Source organism: Molossus molossus, unplaced genomic scaffold (genome assembly GCF_014108415.1).
Source record: "Molossus molossus isolate mMolMol1 unplaced genomic scaffold, mMolMol1.p scaffold_m16_p_32, whole genome shotgun sequence".
In the NCBI taxonomy this organism is placed as follows: domain Eukaryota; kingdom Metazoa; phylum Chordata; class Mammalia; order Chiroptera; family Molossidae; genus Molossus; species Molossus molossus.
Genome location: NW_023425369.1, coordinates 807266 through 828687, shown reverse-complemented (window position 1 = coordinate 828687; position 21422 = coordinate 807266). Strand labels below are relative to the sequence as shown.

The 21422-nt window shown below is 39.4% G+C and overlaps 1 protein-coding gene across 1 annotated transcript in view; it reads right to left on the bottom strand.

Moving 5' to 3' along the window:
* The window catches only part of FAM107B (family with sequence similarity 107 member B), a 272172-nt gene extending 251137 nt beyond the window's left edge, over positions 1 to 21035 (bottom strand). Inside the window, exon 1 of the mRNA XM_036281193.1 lies at positions 20622 to 21035. Within this exon, the coding sequence (XP_036137086.1) occupies positions 20622 to 21035 (414 nt within the window). The remainder of the gene's footprint in view (positions 1 to 20621) is intronic.
* Between the last annotated feature and the right edge of the window lie 387 nt (positions 21036 to 21422).

Sequence of the window (21422 nt, the reverse complement as noted above, 5' to 3'; positions counted from 1 at the left end):
GATACTGTCATTATTTGCAGATGACATGATATTATACATAGAAAACCCTAAAGACTCCATCAAAAATCTACTAGACTTAATAAACGAATTTGGCAAAGTAGCAGGACACAAAATTAACGTCAAGAAATCGACGGCATTCTTGTACACCAATGATGAACTCACAGAAAGAGAAACTGAAAAAACAATCCCATTTACCATCACGCCAAAAAAATTAAGATATCTAGGAATAAACTTAACCAAAGAAGTAAAGGACCTATTTGCAGAAAACTGCAGGTCATTGAAAAAAGAAATAGAGGAAGATATAAAGAAGTGGAAGCACATACCCTATTCATGGATTGGAAGAATTAACATCATTAAAATGTCCATACTACCCAAAGCAATCTATAGATTCAATGCAATCCCCATCAAAAAACCAACGACATATTTCATAGAACTAGAACAAATACTTCAAAAGTTCATATGGAACCAAAAAAGACCCTGAATAGCCACAGCAATTTTGAAAAAGAAGGACAAAGTAGGGATCACAATACCAGATATCAGGTTATACTACAAAGCGACTGTAACCAAAACAGCCTGGTACTGGCACAACAACAGGCATATAGATCAGTGGTACAGAACTGAAAACCCAGAAATGGACCCAAGGCAATACGCTCAATTAATATTTGACAAAGGTGGCAAGAGCATACAGTGGAGTAAAGACAGCCTCTTTAATAAATGGTGTTGGGGAAATTGGACAGCTACATGCAAAAAAATGAAACTGGACCATCAACTTACACCATACACAAAAATAAACTCGAAATGGATAAAAGACTTAAATGTGACCCGTGAATCCATAAAAATTCTAGAAGAAAATGTAGGCAACAAAATTTCGGACATCATACGGAGCAGAATTTTCACTGATACATCACCTAAGGCAACAGAAACAAAGGAAAAAATGAACACATAGGACTACATCAAACTAAAAAGCTTCTGCACAGCAAAAGAAACAGTCATCAAAATGGAAAGGCAACCCACCGTATGGGAGAACATCATTGCCACTGATGTATCAGATAAGGGGTTAATTTCCAATATATAGAGAGTGCTCATACAACTCAACCAACGGAAGACAAAGAACCCAATTAAAAAATGAGCAGAGGAAATCAGTACACACCTCTCCAAACAGGACATACAAATGGCCAAGAGATATATGAAGAAATGCTCAACATCACTAATCATCAGAGAGATGCAAATTAGAACAACAATGAGGTATCACCTCACACCTGTCAGAATGGCCACCATCAACAAATCATCAAACAACAAGTGTTGGCGAGGGTGTGGAGAAAAGGGGACTCTAATACACTGCTGGTGGGAATGCAGACTGTTGCAGCCGCTGTGGAAAACAATATGGTGTTACCTCAAAAAATTAAAAATTGAACTTCCATATGACCCAGTGATCCCACTTCTAGGAATAAGAAACCTGAAACACCAATCAGGAAGAATATATGTACCCCCATGTTCATAGCAGCACTATTTACAATAGCTAAGATCTGGAAACAGCCCAAGTGTCCATCAGTAGATGAATGGATAAAAAAGTTGTGGTACATATACAGAATGGAGTACTATGCAGCGATAAGAAAGAAAGATCTCTTATCCTTTGAGACGACATGGAGGGACATGGAAAGTACTATCCTAAGTGAAATAAGCCAAGCAGAAAAAGACAAATACCACATGGTCTCTCTTATATACGGAATATAATGAACGTAACAGTCTGAGGAATACAGTAGACCCAGAAACATGGAAGTAGGGCACAGACTGACATCCCTCAGAAGAGGGGGTGGGGGGGGGGGAGATATAAACCACAGAACTTATATGCAAGTATGCATGATCAATGGACTTGGACAACTAAGCCGGGGACGGGGCAGGGGTGGGGTGGGGAGGGGGTGCCAATGCGGTAAAAAAGGTAAAATATCTGTAACTAAAAAATAAATAAAAAAATTTTTAAAAAGCCCTGTCTGGTTTTGCTCAGCGGTTAGAGAGTCGGCCTGCAGTCCTGAGAGACCCGGGTTCGGTTCCTGCTAAGGGCGCGTACCTCAGTTGCAGTTTGTCCCTGGCCCTGGTCTGTTGTGCGGGTGGCAGCCACTCGATGTGTTCCTTTCACATCGATGTTTCTCTCTCTCTCTCTTTTCCTCTCTCTCTCTCTGTTCCTCTCTCTCCCTCCCACTCTACCTGAACAAAAAATGGAAAAATGTCCTCAGGTGAGGATAAAAAAAAAAAAAATTAATATACCTAGGAATAAACTTAACCAAAGAAATAAAGGACCTATTCACAGAAAACTACAGGTCATTGAAAAAAGAAATAGAAGGAGATATAAAAAAGTGGAAGCACATACCTTGTTCATAGATTGGAAGAATTAACATCATCAAAATGTCCATATTACCCAAAGCAATCTGTAGATTCAGTGCAATCCCCACCAAAATACCAACGATATATTTCACAGAACTAGAACAAATACTTGAAAAGTTTATATGGAACAAAAAAAGACCTCGAATAGCCACAGCAATTTTGAAAAAGAAGGACAAAGTAAGTGAGATTGCAATATCCAAAATAACCAGATATCAGGTTATAGTACAAAGCGACTGTGATCAGAACAGCCTGGTACTGGCACAAGAACAGACATATAGACCAGTGGAACAGAACTGAGAACCCAGAAATGGACCCAAGGCAATATGCTAATTTAATATTTGACAAAGGTGGCAAGAGCATACAGTAGAGTAAAGACAGCCTCTTTAATAAATGGTGTTAGGAAAATTGGACAGCTACATGCAAAAAAATGAACCTTGTCCATCAACTTACACCCTACACAAGAATAAACTCAAAATGGATAAAAGACTTAAATGTGACCCATGAATCCATAAAAATCCTAGAAGAAAATGCCAGCAACAAAATTTCAGACATCATATGCAGCAGAATTTTCACTGATACAACACCTAAGGCAACAGAAACAAAGGAAAAAATGAATACATGGACTACATCAAACTCAAAAGCTTCTGCACATCAAAAGAAACAACCATCAAAATGGAAAGTCAGCCCACTGTATGGGAGAGCATAATTGCCAATGATACATCAGATAAGGGGATAATTTCCAACATATATAGAGTACTCATACTACTCAATGAAAGGAATGAAAGGAAAGAGATAAACCACAGAACTTATAAGCATGTATGCATAACCAATGGACATGGACAACAATGCTGGGGATGGGGTAGGGGAGATGAGGAGGATGGTGTTAATGGGATAAAAAAGGAGAAACATCTGTAACAAAAACAAAAACCCGATTAAAAAATGGGCAGAGGAACTAAGTAGACACCGCTCCAAACAGGACATACAAATGGCCAAGAGACATATAAAGAAATTCTCAACATCACTAATCATCAGAGAGATGCAAATTAAAACAACAATGAGGTATCACCTCACACCTGTCAGAATGGCCACCATCAACAAATCATCAAACAACAAGTGTTGGAAAGGTTGTGGAGAAAAGGGGACTCTAGTACACTGCTGGTGGGAATGCAGACTGGTGCAGCCACTATGGAAAACAATATGGTGTTACCTCAAAAAATTAAAAATTGATCTTCCATTTGTCCCAGTGATCCCACTTCTAGGCATATACCCTAAGAAGCCTGAAACACCAATCAGAAAGAATGTACGTATTCCCATGTTCATAATAGCATTATTTACAGAGCTAAGATCTGGAAACAGCCCAAGTGTCCATCAGTAGGCAAATGGATACAAAAGCTGTGGTATATATACACAATGGAGTACCATGCAGCTGTAAGAAAGAAAGATCTCTTATCCTTTGAGACGATATGGAGGGACCTGGAAAGTATTATCCTAAGTGAAACAAGCGAAGTAGAAAAAGACAAATACCACGTGATCTCTCTTATTTATGGAATATAATGAACATAATAGTCTGAGGAATACGTAGACCCAGAAACATGGAAGTAGAATACCGACTGACAACCATCAGAAGAGGGGCTCTTGGGGGGACGGAAGACATAAACCACAGAACTTATAAGCATGTATGCATAACCAATGGACATGGACAACAATGCTGGGGATGGGGTAGGGGAGATGAAGAGGATGGTGCCAATGGGGTAAAAAAGGAGAAACATCTGTAACAAAAATAAAATAAATAATAAAGAAAAAAATGGATCAAAGACCTAACTATAAGAAATAAGAACTAAACCTGGCCGGTTTGGCTCCGCGGTTGGAGCGTCCACCTGCGGTCCAGAGAGACCCCGGTTCGGTTCCCGCTAAGGGCGCGTACCTCGGTTGCAGTTTGTCCCCGGCCCTGGTTGGTTGTGCGGGTGGCAGCCACTCAATGTGTCCCTTTCACATCGATGTCTCTCTCTCTCTCTCTCTCTCTCTCTTTCTCTCCCCCTCCCAATCTATCTGTACAGAAAATGGAAGAATGTCCTTGGGTGAGGATGAAAAAAAAAAAGAAATAAGAACTAAAACTCTTAAAGAATACATAGAGAGCCCTGGCCAGTTTGGCTCAGTGGATTAGAGCGTCGGCCCCCAGACCAATGAGTCACGGGTTCGATTCTGGTCAAGGGCACGTACTTTAGTTGCAGTTCATTCCTGGCCCTGGTTGGGGGCGTGCAGGAGGCAACCAATTGATGTGTCTCTCTCACATCGATGTTTCTCTCTCTCTCCTTCCCATTCTATCTGAAGATAAATAGTAAAATATTCTCAGGTGAGATACATACAGAAAAAGAATACATAGAGAAAAAGCTTCAGATATTATATTTGGCAATGATTTCTTGAATAGGACACCAAGAGCACAGGCACCAAAAGAAAAATTAAAAAACTGGACTTTGTCAAAACTATAAATTTTTGTACATCAAAGGACACTATCAACAGAGTAAAGGCAGCCCACTGAATAGAAGAAAGTATTTGCAAATCAGATATCTGACAAGGGGCTAATATTCAGACTATGTAAAGCAACAATACATACAAAATATAATTAAAAAATGGGAAAAGGCCTTGAATAGACATTTCTACAAAGATTATCTCAAATGGCCCTGGCCAGTTTGGCTCAGCGGTTAGAGCGTCGGCCTGCGGTCCGCAGAGACCCGGGTTCGGTTCCCGCTAAGGGCACGTACTTCGGTTGCAGTTTGTCCCCGGCCCTGGTTGGTCGTGCGGGTGGCAGCCACTCGATGTGTCCCTTCACGTCGATGTTTCTCTCTCTCTCCCTTCCTCTCTCTCCCTCCCACTCTATCTGTACAAAAAATGGAAAAATATCCTCGGGTGAGGATAAAAAAAAAAAAAAAAAAGATTATCTCAAATGGCCAGTGCTTTTTCCACTCGATAAGATGCCCAATATCACTAATCATTTCTTTTTAAGGCAAATTAAAGCCAAAGTGAGACAGCACTTCATACCCCGTTAGATGGCTATTATCAAAACAAGCAAAAACTCCAGAAAGGAACAAGTGGTTGCATGGATGTGGAGAAATTGTAGCCCATGTGCATTGCTCTTGGGAATATAAAGTGGTAGAACTTGCAGAAAACAGTATGTCAGTTCCTCAAAAAATTAAAGAAAATTACTTTATGATCCACCAATTTCACTTCTGGGTGTATGCTCAAAAGAATTAAAAACATTGTTTTGAAGAGATATTTGTACACACATGTGGATAACAGTATTATTCCCCATTTTTAAAGGTAGAAATGACCCAATTGTTCATCAACAGATGAATGTGTAAACAAAGTGGTATATACATTCAATGGAATATCATTCATTTTTCAGTCTTAAAAAGGAAGGGTATTCTGACATGTTTCTTTTCTTTCTTTCTTTTTTTTTTACTTTATATCCAGAAATTTTTTTAAATATGTTTTTATTGATTTTGGGGGGCTTGGGGGAGAGAAACATTGATAGGAGAGAGAAACATCAATCAGCTGCCTCCTGCACACCCCCTCCTGGGGATCAAGCCCTCAACCCAAGCATGTACCCTGACCAGGAATCAATCTGGGACATCTCAGTCCATGGGATGACTCTCAGTCTACTGAGCCACACTAGCTGGACTATCCAGGAATATTTTTTTAATTCAAAAATTTAAAACACCTAGAAATGATAAATACTATCACAAAGCAAAGATAGTTCAATCATTAGGAATTTACTCAAGTATTTTGCATATTAGTAAGTCAAAGAAGAAAAAACATATAGTTGAGGATGGCTCTCAGGAACTTCCTTTCTGTGATAGACATGTAACTCTCTGGCCCAGAAGAGGTCAGCCATGAGATCATGTGAAGTCACCTCACACAGCAGGAGCCACACTTCATGCCTCAGATCTGCTTCTGGATTGCCTATTCTTGAAATTATTAATGAATCTTGACACTGGACAGGATCTCTGATTCATGTGACTCTGATTTCATATTCAGATCCTTTGTGTTATATAAAATTGTAGACTAGGATTTTTTAAAATAACTATTTTTATTTTTCTATTTATTTACTAATTTTATTTTTTAATTAATTAATTAATTTTTGTTACAGATGTTTTTCCATTTTCCCCCACTGATTCCCCCCTCCTTCTCCCTCCCCCAGCTCCCCACCCTGTCCCGAGCTTTGTTGTCCATGTCCATTGTTCATGCACACATGCATATAAGTTCTATGGTTTATCTCTCCCCCACCACTCCCATTTCTGGGGATTGTCAGTCTGTACCCCACTTCCACGTCTCTGGGTCTAACTCACTCCTCAGACTGTTATGTTCATTATATTCCACGAATAAGTGAGATCATATGATACTTGTCTTTCTCTGTTTGGCTTGTTTCTCTTAGGATAATACTTTCCAGGTCCCTCCATGTAGTCTCAAAGGATAAGAGATCTTTCTTTCTTAGAACTGCATAGTACTCTACTGTGTATGTGTACCACAGCTTTTTTTTTTATCCTCACCTGAGGACATGTTTGCATTTATCCTCAGACACAGTGGGAAGAGAGAGAGAGAAACATCGATGTGAGAGAGACACATCGAGTGGCTTCCACCCACACGACCCCAACAGAGGCCAGGGACAAACTGCAACCGAGGTACATGCCCTTAGTGGGAACCAAACCCTGGTCTCTCTGGTCTGCGAGCCGATGCTCTAACCGCTGAGCCAAACCAGCCAGGGCATGTACCACAGCTTTTTTAACTATTCATCTACTGATAGACATTTGGGCTGTTTCCAGATCTTAGCTATTGTAAATAGTGCTGCTACAAACATGGGGTACATATATTCTTTCTGATTGGTGTTTCAGTCTTCTTAGGGTATATTTCTAGAAGTGGGATACTGGGTCAAATGGAAGTTAACTTTTTAATTTTTTGAGGTAACACCATATTGTTTTCCATAGTGGCTGCACCAGTCTGCATTCCCACCAGTAGTGTACTAGAGTCCCCTTTTCTCCACAACCTTGCCAACACCTGTTGTTTGATGATTTGTTGATGGTGGCCATTCTGACAGGTGTGAGGTGATACCTCATTATTGTTTTAATTTGCATCTCTCTGATGATTATTGATGTTGAGCATTTCTTCATATGTCTCTTGGCCATTTGTATGTCCTGTTTGGAGAGGTGTCTACTGAGTTCCTCTGCCCATTTTTTAATTGGGTTCTTTGTCTTCCGTTGGTTGAGTTGTATGAGCACTCTATATATATTGAAAATTATCCCCTTATCTGATATGTCATTGGCAATGATACTCACCCATACAGTGGGTTGACTTTCCATTTTGATGGTTGTTTCTTTTGATGTGCAGACCTTTTGAGTTTGATGTAGTCCCATGTGTTTATTTTCTCTGCTGCATATGATGTCTGAAATTTTGTTGCCTACATTTTCTTCTAGGATTTTTACAGATTCATGAGTCTCATTTAAGTCTTTTATTCATTTTGAGTTTATTTTTGTGTATGTTGTAAGTTGATGGTCTAGTTTCATTTTTTTGCATGTAGCTTTCCAATTTTCCCAGCACCATTTATTAAAGAGGCTGTCTTTACTCCACTGTATGCTCTTGCCCCCATTTGTCAAATATTACTTGAGCATATTGCCTTGGGTCCATTTCTGGGTTCTCTGTTCAGTTCCATTGGTCTATGTGCCTGTCCTTGTGCCAGTACTAGGCTGTTTTGATTACAGTCACTTTGTAGTATAACCTCAAATCTGATAATGTGATCCCTCTTACTTTGTTCTTCTTTTTCAAGATTGCTGTGGTTCTTTGAGGTCTTTTTTGGTTCGTATGAACTTTTTAAGTATTTTTTCTAGTTCTGTGAAGTATGATGTTTGTATTTTTATGGGGATTGCATTGAATCTATAGATTGCTTTGGGTAATACAGACATTTTGATGATGTTAATTCTTTCAATCCATGAACAAGGTATGTGCTTCCACGTTTTTATATCTTCCTCTATTTCTTTTTTCAATGACCTGTAGTTTTCTGCAAATAGCTCCTTTATTTCTTTGGTTAAATTTATTCCTAGGTATCTTAATTTTTTTGCAGCAATTGTAAATGGGATTGTTCTCTTAGTTTCTCTTTCTGTGAGTTCATCATTGGTGTACAAGAATGCCGTCGATTTCTTGACGTTAATTTTGTATCCTGCTACTTTGCCAAATTCATTTATTAAGTCTAGTAAATTTTTCATGGAGTCTTTGGGGTTTTCTATGTATAATATCATGTCATCTGCGAGTAATGACAGTTTCACTTCCTCCTTTCCAATTTGGATCTCTTTTATTTTTCTGATTGCTGTGGCTAAGATTTCCAGTACAATGTTAAATAAGAGTGGCAAAAGTGGGTGTCCTTGTCTTGTTCCTGTTCTTAAGGGAAATGCTTTTAATTTTTGCCCATTGAATATGATGTGGGCTATAGTTCTTTCATATATGGCCTTTATTATGTCGAGATATGATCCCTCTATTCTCACATTGCTGAGGGTTTTTATCAGAAATGGATGCTGGATTTTGTCAAAGGCTTTTTCATCATCTATTGATATGATCACATGGTTTTTATTCTTCATTTTATTTATGTGGTGTATCACAGTTTTTGATTTGCGAATATTGTACCAGCCTTGCATCCCTGGGATGAATCCCACTTGGTCATGAGAAATAATTTTTTTGATGTATTGCTGGATCCAATTTGCTAGTATTTTGTTGAGGATTTTGGCGTCTATGTTCATCAGGGATATTGGCCTGTAGTTTTATTTCTTTGTAGTGTCTTTTTCTTTTTCTGGTTTTGGAATTAGAATTATGCTAGCCTCATAAAACAAGTTTAGAAGTTTTTCTTATTCTTGAATTTTTTGAAATAGTTGGAGGAGAATGGGTGTTAGTTCTTTTTTGAATGTTCAGTAAAACTGCTCCGTGAAGCCATCCAGGCCGGGGCTTTTGTTTGCTGGGAGATTCTTGATTACATCTTCAATTTCCTTAGTTGTTACTGGTCTGTTCAAGTTTTCTATCTCTTCCTGACCCAGTTCTGGGAGACTATGTGTTTCTAGAAATTTGTCCATTTTGCTTAGGTTGTCGAATTTATTGCCGTATAGTTGTTCATAGTAGTTGTTAACGATCTTTTGTATTTCTGTGGTGTCCTTTGTTACTTCTCCTCTTTCATTTGTGATTTTGTGTATTTGGGTTCTCTTTCGTTGTTTCTTTGTTAGTCTAGCTAAGGGTCCATCAATCTTGTTTATCTTTTCAAAAAACCAGCTCTTTGTTTCATTGATCCTTTGAATTGTTGTTTTGGTCTCTATGTCATTTATTTCTGCTCTGATCTTTACTATTTCCTTCCTTCTACTTGCTCTGGGGTTTTCTTTCTGTTTGGTTTCTAGTTCTTTTAGTTGTGAGATTAGATAGTCTAGTAGAGATTTTTCTTGTTTCTTGAGGTAGGCCTGTAGTGCTATGAACTTCCCTCTCAGAACTGCTTTTGCTGCATCCCATAGATTTTGTGTTGTTGTGTGTTTATTTTTATTGGTTTCCAGGACGTTTTTAATTTCTTCCTTGATATCCTTGGTAACCCATTTGTTGTTTAATAACATGCTATTGAGCCTCCATGTCTTCAAATGTCTTTGCATGTTTTTGTTGTAATTGAGTTCTAGTTTCATGCCATTGTGATCTGAGAAGATGCTTGATATGATTGCAATCTTCTTGAACTTGTAGAGACTTAGTTTGTGTCCTAACATGTGGTCTATCTTTATGAATGTCCCATGTGCACTTGAGAAGAATGTGAATTCTGTAGTTTTGGGATGTAATTCTCTGTAGATATCTATTAAATCCATTTGGTCTAGTGCTTCATTTAGAGTCTCTGTTTCCTTGCTAATTTTTTGTCTAGAGGATCTATCCAGTGATGTCAGCGGGGTGTTGAAGTCCCCTGCTATGATTGTATTTCTATCAGTTTCTTCTTTGAAGTCCTCCAGAAGATTTTTAATGTAGTTTGGTGCTCCTATATTGGGTGCATATATGTTTATCAAGGTTATATCTTCCTGTTGTATAGATCCTTTCAATATTATGCAGTAGCCTTCTTTGCCTCTAATTATGGCCTTCATTTTGAAATCTCTTTTATCACATATGAGTATTGCTACCCTTTTTTTTCTTTTCCATTTGCTTGGAAGATTTTTTTTTTTCCCTTCACTTTCAACCTATGTGAGTCTTTTGTTGTGAGGTGGGTAAACAATATATAGATGAGTCATGCTTTCTTATCCAATCAGCTCCTCTGTGTCTTTTTATCAGAACATTCAATCTATTTACATTTAAGGTGATTATTGATATGTACTTATTTATTGGCATTTTTGTTTGGTGTGGTTATATTTTTCTTCTTATTTCTACTGCTAATTACAGCAGTCCTTTTAACATTTCTTGCAGTGCTAGTTTGGTGCTAATGTATTCCCTTAGCCTTTTCTTGTCTGGGAAGCTCTTCATTTGACCTTCTATTTTGAATGATAGCCTTGCTGGGTAGAGTAGTCTGGGATTCAGAACCTTGTTTTTCATTACCTTGATTCCCTCATGCCATTCTCTTCTGGCCTGTAGTGTTTCTGTTGAGAATTCAGCTGAGAGCCTTATGGGGTTTCCTTTGTAGGTAACCTGTTGCTTATCTCTTGCTGCTTTTAGGATTCTCTCTTTGCCTTCAATTTTTGGCATTTTGATTACCATGTGTCTTGGTGTGGGCCTGTTTGGGTTCTTCTTACTTGGGGCTCTCTGTGCTTCTTGAATTTGAATGCCTTCTTCCTTCACCAAATTAGGGATGTTTTCTGTCATTATTTCTTCAAATATATTCTCTAACCCTTGCTCATTTTCTTCTTTTTTGGGGACTCCTACAATGTGAATATTATTACGTTTCCAGTTGTCCCACAGTTCTGTTAAGCTGTCTTTCTGTTTTTTAATTGTTATTTCCTTTTGGTTTTCTGATTGGTTGATTTTTTCTACTCTGTCTTCTAATTCACTGATCCGGTCCTCAGCTTCCTCTACTCTGCTGTTTAGACCTTCCAATGTTCTTTATTTTTGATATCTCATTCTTCATTTCTTCTTGGTGGTTTTTAATTTCCAACTGGTTGATTTTCAACATTTCTATGTCTTTACTCATGGTCGTCATGTCCTTACACATGCTGTGGCGCTTCCTCAAGATCATGGCTTTGAGTTCTTGTTCTGTTAACTTGCTTAACTGAACTTCATTTATTTCATCTTTGGTAGAGGTCTCTTTTTCTTTCATTTGGCATTTTTTTCTTTGTTCCACCATTTTGGTTATCTCATTGGGCTTTGGAGTCTGCCAAATTTTCCCCATTTGTATTGGTGTTTTACTGTTTGTGGCACCCTCTACTGGGTTTGGATGAGCGTGGGAGGACCCATTGTAAACACCACTGTCAAGTCTTACCTTCCTGAGCAGAGTTTTAAGCCCAGAAATGGTTCATTTATTCTCTAGCTTATTGCCTGGATGCTGTTAGTCACAGTTACTTGAAGAGCCTTGGCTTCACAGTTGAATGAAAAAAATCCCTCAGGTGTTCAGCGTAAAGGGATTTTTGGAGGCTGGGACAGGTGCTGGTTATTAATGAGCCTCAATTTGCATTTCAATGGCCACCAGGTTGGGTTGAATCTCCAAGGGAGAGGTCACCACCTCTCCTCAGAGCCCAGGATTGGGTCCCTGTCCCTGGTTTTACGATCCTTGCAAGCTGCTTCTCTGTTGCTTTTTTCTGACGATTTGTCTTTATTTTTGTTGTAATTCCAGTTTGATCCTGGGAGATGGTCTGTGTTGCTTTCATTCACTGTGCTGCCATTTTTTCTCCTCCCCTAAAATAATTTTTTATTTTTCAATTACAGTTGACATATAATCTTATATTAGTTTCAGGTATACACCCCAGTGATTCCAGTGGTTTTCAGCCTGTGGGTAGTGACCCCTTTGAGGGTTGAAAGACCCTTCCACAGGGGTCACCTAAGACATAATAGTAGCAAAATTACAGTTATGACATAGCAACAAAAATAATTTTATGATTGGTGGTCAGCACAACATGAGAATCTGTATTAAAGAGTCGTGGTATTAGGAAGGTTGAGAACTACTGGATTAGACATTATATAACTTACTAAGTGATCATCTTGATAAATCTCTTATCTGTCTGACACCATACATAATTATTAGGATATTATTGACCATATTCCCTATGCTGTACTTTACATCCCCTTGACTGTTCTATAACTGCCAACTTGTACTTCTTAATAATTCACCTTTTTCACCCATCCTTCCAACCCAGCTCCCATCTGGCAACCATCAAAATGTTCTCTGTATCTATGAGTCTGTTTCTGTTCTGTGTGTTTGTTTATTCTCTTTTTTAGATTTAATTGTTGATAGATATGTATCATATCTTTGCCATTTTATTGTTCATATAATTTTCTTTTTCTTCTTCTTAAAGAAGACCCTTTAACATTTCATATAATACTTGTTTGGTGGTGATGAACTCCTTTAGCTTTTTCTTGTCTGGGAAACTCTTTATATGTTCTTTGATTCTAAGTGATAACTTTGCTAGATAGAGTAACCTTGGTTGTGGGTCCTTACATTTTATAACATTGAATATTTCTTGCCAGTCCCTTCTGGCCTGCAAATTTTCTGTTGTGAAATCAGCTGACAGTGTAATGGGAGCTCCCTTGTAAGCAACTAACTGCTTTTCTCTTGCTGCTTTTAAGATTTTTTGTCTTTAACTTTTGGCATTTTAATTATGATGTGTCTTGGTGTGGGCATCTTTGGGTACATTTTGTTTGGGATATAGTTCCTGGACTTGTACGTCTATTTCCTTCACCAGGTTAGAAGTTTTCTGTCATTATTTTTTCAAATAGGTTTTCAATTTATTGCTCTCTCTCTCTTCTCCTTCTGGCACCCCCATGATGCAATTGTTGTTATGTTTGAAGTTTTCCCAGGGGCTTCTTACACTATCCTCATTTTTTAGTTTCTTTTTTGTTTTTGCTGTTCTGAATGAGTATTTTTGTTTTGTTTTGTTTTGTTTTGTTTTGCTTCTTTATATTTCAAATCACTGTTTTGATTCTTGATTCTTAGCTTCATCTACTCTACTATTGACTCCCTATAAATTATTTTTCATTTTAGTTAGTGTATCCTTCATTTCTGACTAGTTCTTTTTTTATGGTTTCCATGTCCTTTTTAATGCTGTTGAGTTCTCTTTAAGCTTGTCTACTCTTCCCCTAAGTTCAGTGAGCATTATTATAGCCAGTGATTCAAACTCTGCATATAGTACATTGCTTACCTCCATTTTGTTTAGTTCTTTCCCTGCAGTTTTGTTCTTTTTTTAAATTTTTTATTTGGGACATGTTTTTTTGTCTCCTCAATTTGGCAGCCTCCCTCTGTTTGTTTCTACATATTAGGTATGTACAATATGTCTCCAGGGCTTGGTAGAGTGGCCTAGAGCAGTAGGTGTCCTTTAGGATCCAGTGGCACAGCCTCCCCATTCACCTAAGCTGGGCATTCCAAGTGTGCCCCACACCCCTGCAATGTGGGATGTGTATACCCTCCAGTGGTAGTTGAGCCTTGATTACTGTTGGCATGTCAATAGGAGATATTTACCCCCAGGCCAACTGGCTGAAGGGACCGGCTGCAACAGATCAGGGGCCCACCCCACGAAGTAGGACTTACTTAAGCAGGGCTTGATGCCCACTGAGCTTGCACTTGTGGAGATGGTTGGGTGATGGTGCTTCACTGTGGTCTGAAGCTGTCCAGTCGGTACACTGGCTCTGGAACATCCCAGGAGGTGTAGGCCAAGATCAGCCATTACCTATATTCTGCCCAGGGCCACCTGGCATGAGCTGCAAAGCGATCTGCAGATGGCTGCTACTTGTGCTGGGCTTGGAGATAAGCAGGAGTGGCCAAGCTACAAAACAAAGCCAGCTGCCACTAGTGTCAGGCCTGGGGCCACCAGATGCTGTTTGTTTGAGAGATTTTAGAAAAGGCTGAAGCATGAGCCAAAACAGGGCATTTGTACAGAAAAACCACTGAAAATAGCTTGGGTAGGCCCACAGGTTGGTGGGGCAGGGTCTCAGGGCAGGGCAAACAGTGATAGCCAAGTTAATGGAGACTCAGATATGGCACCCCCTCTGCTGGCTTTGTGGGGAAAGGACTTAGAAAAGAAACAGTGGCCTCCACCACACTTTTGTCTGGGAGAAAGCTGCCCCTCCAGCTCTCACCCTGATGCCAGACAGTTCAGTTCCTCCCCATATGTCCCTCGTACCTTTGAACTGCTGCTCCCAGTACTGGGACTCAAAGGGACTGAGTCCAAGTAAGTCTGTGTGCGGGCCCTTTAGAAGGTGGTACCTGGGACTCCAGAAGCCTCAGCCTCCCTCAGCTTCAATCTGCACTAGTTTTTACAGCCAGAATTTAAGGGAACTTCTCTTCCTGGCATTGGAACCCTGGGTTAGAGGTATGGACTGAGACCCCTAGTTCCTCACAGGAGACCTCCATAGCTGAGATACCCCTCCCAATTTTTACCAGCCATTGGCATCTCCACCCCTCCTACCAGTCTCGATGTGGCTTCTTTATATCCTTTGTTAATTTTTAGAGAGTGTAGAAGAGAGAAAGAGAGGGAGAGAAACAGTGATGTGAGAGAGACACATTGATTGGTTGCCTCCCACATCCCACATGCACCCCAATCAGGGCCAAGGATCCAAACCGGCCAGGGCTCAAACCTGTGACCCTTCGATGTGTGAGCCAGTGCTTTAACCACTGAGCCATACCAGCCAGGGCATAGGTGTAATTTTGATGTGGTTGTGGAAGGACATGAGTACTGCCTTTACCTATGCTGCCATCTTGACTGGAAGCCCCTGACATGTCCCAACATGGATAAGCCTTGAGGACATTATGCTAAATGAAACTAGCCAGACACAAATGACAAATACTGTGAGATCCCACTTATGAGGTACCTAGAGTAGTTAAATTCATAGAGACAGAAAGTAGAGTGGTGGTTGCCAGGGATGGGGAGAGGAGTGAATGGGGAATCATTATATGGGTAAAGAGTTTGAGTTGAAGAAGATGAAAAAAAGTTCTGCAGATGGATAGCAGTGATGGTACACAACAATGTAAATATACTTAATACCACAGAACTGTATGCTTAAAATAATTAAAATTGTACATTTTTAATGTATATTTTGCTTCAATAAAAGAATGTAACTCCCCCTTTCTCTGAGTCTATGCTCTCCAACATCATTTCCTTTTATGTGTAATTTTCCTGTGGAGAACACACATGGCTTAGTCAGCCCTATCCTGACAGTCCTCAAGGCTTACAACTATCAGGGCATTCTGATTTATACATCAGGCTGTTGTAAATGTGGGTATCCATAGGCTATTTTTTAGATAAGATAACTGACAAAACTGTTTATAGACAGCTGAAACTTGAACCCTAGAAAGTAGTGACTACCTGAGCCTCTGAGGCTTGGTCCAGGCCACCATCTGGGTTCTGGGGATGTCTCTGTTTAGTAGCAAAATCAGCCTGTGACAAAAAGCAAGCAATTGTCAATTCCAAGATGGGCCCTGCTTCCCTTCCTTTTGGTAAAACCAAGTTTTAGTTAAAATACCCAAAAATGATTTCCCAAACCACAATTACTTTCTCTTCGTGTGGCAGGCCCACTACGTTGGGAGGGTAAGAACAAGATAAAAACTTACAACTGTTATTGAAAGACCTTCTGGAACTACCAAACTACTCTTAAGGCACTTAGTGTGGGAGTTGTCTTTCTTAAAACTGCCACGATTGTAAAGAAACAGGGAAAGAGGAGAAAAATAGTACCATTCAACTAGGAAGGGTGCAATGTTGGGTTCTATGTGAAATTATAATAGAATAAGGAAGAAACCTATTCTTCTCTATATATTTCAACCTCCTCTGTCTTCCCAAGACTAAGATGGGAGCCTCTTTCATGTGCTCCTGTGGCGTCCACTGTTGACTCATAAGCCTCTTCGTACTGCATTAACACTGTACCTCCCACCAGAATGTGAGCAACTTCATGGACTGTGTCTTAATCATCTTTGTTTCCCGACAGCTAGTGCTGTCCTGGCACACAGTAAGAACACAGTAACTCTTGGCCAAAATAAATAAACAGCATACTTCTGTATTTCATTGGCTGTATGACCCCCACCAATTATAAGACACTTTACATGCAACACCGCTAAGAAAGAAAAAAATTAAAATCAGAAGACTCATTCCAACTTTAGGGTTGCCATCACCTTGATTTCAGGCCTGGAACAGGAAAGAGGCAGCCATAAAAATGTTGAAGACCAATCAGCGTCACTATATAGATGGACACGTATGCCTACTACACACACAGACACCTTTCCTTTCTAGTTAAGTCATTTGTCTTCTCTACCTTGAGTTATCTTCTAAGACCAGATGTTTCAAATTTAAATGAATCGCCCTCCTGTCTGAACACCAGTTAACTAAAGATAGATAGAGGAACTCATTTGTCCCCATTTCTTAGTGATGGTTAGGTCCTGGGGCTGAACTAAAAAAAAAAAAAAAAAAAAAAAAAGAAGTATTATTTGTTGCCTCTATCAAGGCAGCTTAAATGATGAGAATCAGTGCATCCAAAGGAAAATATTTTTGCCACCACTTAAGATTATAATAAAAAAAAAAAAAAAGCTAATTCATCATCTAATGAAAGGAAACATGTCAGAACAAAATTACTAGGTAATGAAAAATCTGGACAGTGCTATGGCACTTATCAGAAGATCTCAAAGCAATCCCACACTGTCATCAACACAGCCTTGTTGTAAGTAGGATGCAGATGAAAAGTGTCCCTTTCTACACTGTAATACACCATGAAACTAAGATCAAAAAGGTTAAGCAAAATTGCCCTGGCCAGTTTGGCTCAGCTATAGAGCATCAGCCCGCAGACCAATGAGTCACGGGTTCAATTCCGGTCAAGGGCACTACCTCTGTTGTGGTTCATCCCTGGCCCTGGCCGGGGTCGTGTGGGAGGCAACCAGTTGATGTGTTCCTCTCACGTCGATGTCTCTCTCTCCCTTTCTCCCCCCCCCCTCTCTCCCTCCTACTCTATCTGAAGATAAATAGAAAAATATCCTCTGGTAAGGATTAAAAAGTAAAAAAAAAAGGTTAAGCAAATTAATAAAAATCAAGTAGTAATTATTATTATACACAAAGATACATTTATATATAAATATACTCCTACACACACAAATGGAGTTTAAATGTGATTGCATACAGCCTGGCCAATTTGGCTCAGCAGTTGGAGCATTGGCCAATGGACCAAAGAGTCATGGGTCTGATTCCAGTCAAGGGCATGTACCTCAGTTTCAGTTTGGTCCACGGCACTGGTCAGGATCATGCAGGAGGCAACCAGTCAAAGTGTCTCTCTCACATTGATGTTTCTCTCTCTCTCCCTCCCTCCTAATCTATCTGAGGATAAATGGAGGAATATCCTCAGGTGGGGATTTTAAAAATATATATAAACAAATAAATAAATTTCATTGCATACAAAGTGAGATCATGTATAAATAATTTTAATATGTTTTTATTGACTTTTATTTTATTATTTTTTTTATTGACTTTTTAGAGAGAGAGAAACATCGATGTGAGAGAGAAGCATCAATCAGTTGCCTCCTGCACACCTCCCACTGAGGACTGAGCCCGAAACCCAGGCATGTGTCCTGACCGGTAACTGAACCAAGACATCTCAGTCCATGAAACAACATTCAGTCCACTGAGCCACACTGGCCAGGCCATGTATGAATATTTTATTGAAATCCTCAAACACCACACAAATAATAATGAGCAGAAGTATGTTATAATTCAGAGATCAGACTTTGGAATCAAACAGAACTAGGCTCCAATCCTGGCTCTGTCACTTCCTCTGTGACCTTGGGCAAGTGTCTTATCCTCTCTAAGAGTCAGTGTCCTCTTCTGTTAAATGGGAATTATAAGAATATGTACCTCACTGTAATAGTGATTCAATGGGATACTCTGTGTAAAGCACTTAGAAGAATGTCTGGCAAACAGCAAGTGCTCCGTAAATTTTAGTTCCTTGCATTTCAACTAGATTAGATGCTCATTTACCATGCCCACATAACCAGTTTTTCTGCACACCCTGACACTTGATTTTGCAGTGTTTTCATTTCATTACTCCCAGTTTGGTCTCACCACACTCTCGATCTAGTCTGGACCCCAGAGTCAACAACTGCATTTGCTACCCCATGGGGTCCTTTCTTTGCCCCTCCTTCCTCACCCTCCTTCTATTCCTTTTGTAACTGTCCTCAGGCTAGTGGTCTCTCAGCTCCAGTCTTCCCAACTCTAATTCATCCTACATAGCTCTACCTTTTTATCTTCCCAGAATGAAATCTTACGCATGACATTTTTCTGCTCAAAATTCTCAAAGCATCACCACTGCCAAATGAATTAACTTTTCACTATATCACTCAAGACATCTCACTTTGGGTCTCAATCTACCTTTCCTGCTATCTTTCCAATTTAGCCAATCTGATGTACCTGTTGCCATACTACATTCCCCCACATTCACGATTTTGTTCATACTATTTCCTCTTATTTAAACATCCTCTCCTTCATCTCTGCCTTTAAAAATCCTACCCCTCTTTGGAGACCAATCTCAAATTCCACTTTCCTTACAAAGTACCTTCCAGACCCTCCAACCTCGAACCATATTACGTGTATCTCTCTTTGGGACACTTATATTTAGCCTTGCCTTAGGGCTGATTCTTTCATAATTCCTATCTAACCTCTGTCATCTATCCATGACTTTGCTCATACCAAGTAGACAATAAATATGGATGTTCCCTCACTGTGTTTAATTAGTTATAGTTGAATACACATATTTACTTTGATGCCCTGTATCACATAGAACCCTAAAACAAAGATAAAATAAAAAAAAAAACCTTGGTAGTTGCTGCTGTACTTAGCAATATAGGGTAGGTCCTGGGTTGCTAGAATGTTTACCCAACAGAAAATCTTGAGTTCATTAAAACAAGTACATCATTAGTTCATTTAACATGCAAGAAATATAAACTTGGCCTTGACAACCACTCAGCTAACTACAGTACTACTAAAAATATCTTAATCTTAAACTGAAAATTGAACAGATTTTTTGGATTTTATTTGGGATTTTGATTTAGTGATACTGGAAAAATATAGTTCTTGCTGTAACAGAGGGCTTGGTGAAATTATCGTTTTTTTAATCATTTTATATAAGCTTTTAGGATGTAAAATGAAACTATTTTTTAAATTATGTGTTAACCCTGACTTCACTATTTGGCAGTTTTTGGTGCTAATGAGGCTTCTTGGATTCAAGTCAGCAAGTCAAACAAAAGTGATTTGTTAAACTACATGAAAGAAAATGATGTTTAAAAGTTTGCCAGGACTATGACCAAAAAAAATGCTCAAGGGGTACTTGATATTTGAAAAACACCATTCAAGAAACCCTGCCTCTACTCTGCCTCCCCAATTTGAAATTACCAAAAACTTTGAAATGATTGTGCAGCTCAATCCAATTAGAATATTCAACAATTAGAATTCAGTATTGCCAAAAAAAAGAAGAGAGATAATAACTCAAGATGCTGCTTTATAAGAGTAGCAGCATTGTATTTTTCAAATAACTTCTTTGTCCTGCCTTTAAGTCTCTGAAAACAATCACAGAAACATCCATATTCTGAATAGTTACATTGGTCAGTTCCTTTGTTTATTGCTCTGTATACAGTGATCATCATTTCCAAATTTTCCCAGATTGCTTTGATATCACCTGATTCATTTTAAGTAGAGGCAATTTCTTAAATCCTATAATCCAATCTTTCACAGTGTGGATTTTCCTATAAATACACAGACCAGTTTAAAAAAAAAAAAAACCTTTCCCAGACTATATTACCCCTAATCTTTTACCGAGACACAGTTGGCTCTGAAGCACCACGGCAGTTAATTAAAGGTCAATACTGGTCATTGCTAAGGCCCCAGTACTTATTGTAAATGCCTCCCTCCACATCCTTTGAGAACTTTATGAGGCTTTACACACTTCCTCTCACTAATAAGAGTTCCCCTCAATGTCTTATTTACTTATAATATTAAATAAGTTTGTCTCCTGAAGTCATTCACCAAATGATCAGATCTCTCCTCCAACATCATTCCTTCTATAATAGCATCGGGAGTACTCACCATTGGCATTTCAATAATTGATGGTCTGGGGATAGAAGTCTGAAAGGCCACTACTTCACAATCCAATTCACAATCTGGGGACACAGGCACATCCTCAGCGGTTTCGGCAGGCTGGACAGCAATGTGGTTACTTGAATTCCGATTTGCACTGCCATTTCTGTCTGAATGGGTGCCGGAATCTTGCCTTTTCTCTGAAGATGCTTCTTCCCCTCTCTGCTGACTTGGGTGTCGACCGGCTTTGGCCATGGGCTGATCATAAATGGTGGAATGAGTATCAGACACTATGGGCTGATCGCAAGGAGCATTCTCCCTCGTATTCCCAAAACAGGCCAGCAGAGCTGAACATGGAAATGGATGCATCCTTCTAGATGGAGATTTCAGTCTTTTGGCGAGCCTTGCTTTCCATGTGGACATGACCTGCAGTGAAACATAGCAAAGTTCATGTTTTGCAAAGAAAATTTTCCAGGGGTTCAGATCACCTTCAGTTTCCTTATCATAAATAACTATTTCCTTGCCTGAAGAAAAGGACTTTCTAGTAGTTGCCCCTAAATAGAAGATTAGAAGATGGCCATGCTGCCCTCCCTGAGAGTCACTCAGTGGCTATCACCCTTCGGAAGTGTTTGTCCGGGCGATTTCGCTAAAGAAAGCTGTCTGTGAGGTATATGGTTGGCTTGGGTTACAGTCCCCAGGCAGGGCAAACGCTTCAGTGTAAGGTAGTGCCAAGTCAATAGGCAGTTGCTTCAGGTTACCTTGGAGGCATAAAGATAATGTAGCCTGATAGTATCCGCCATAATAGCGTCA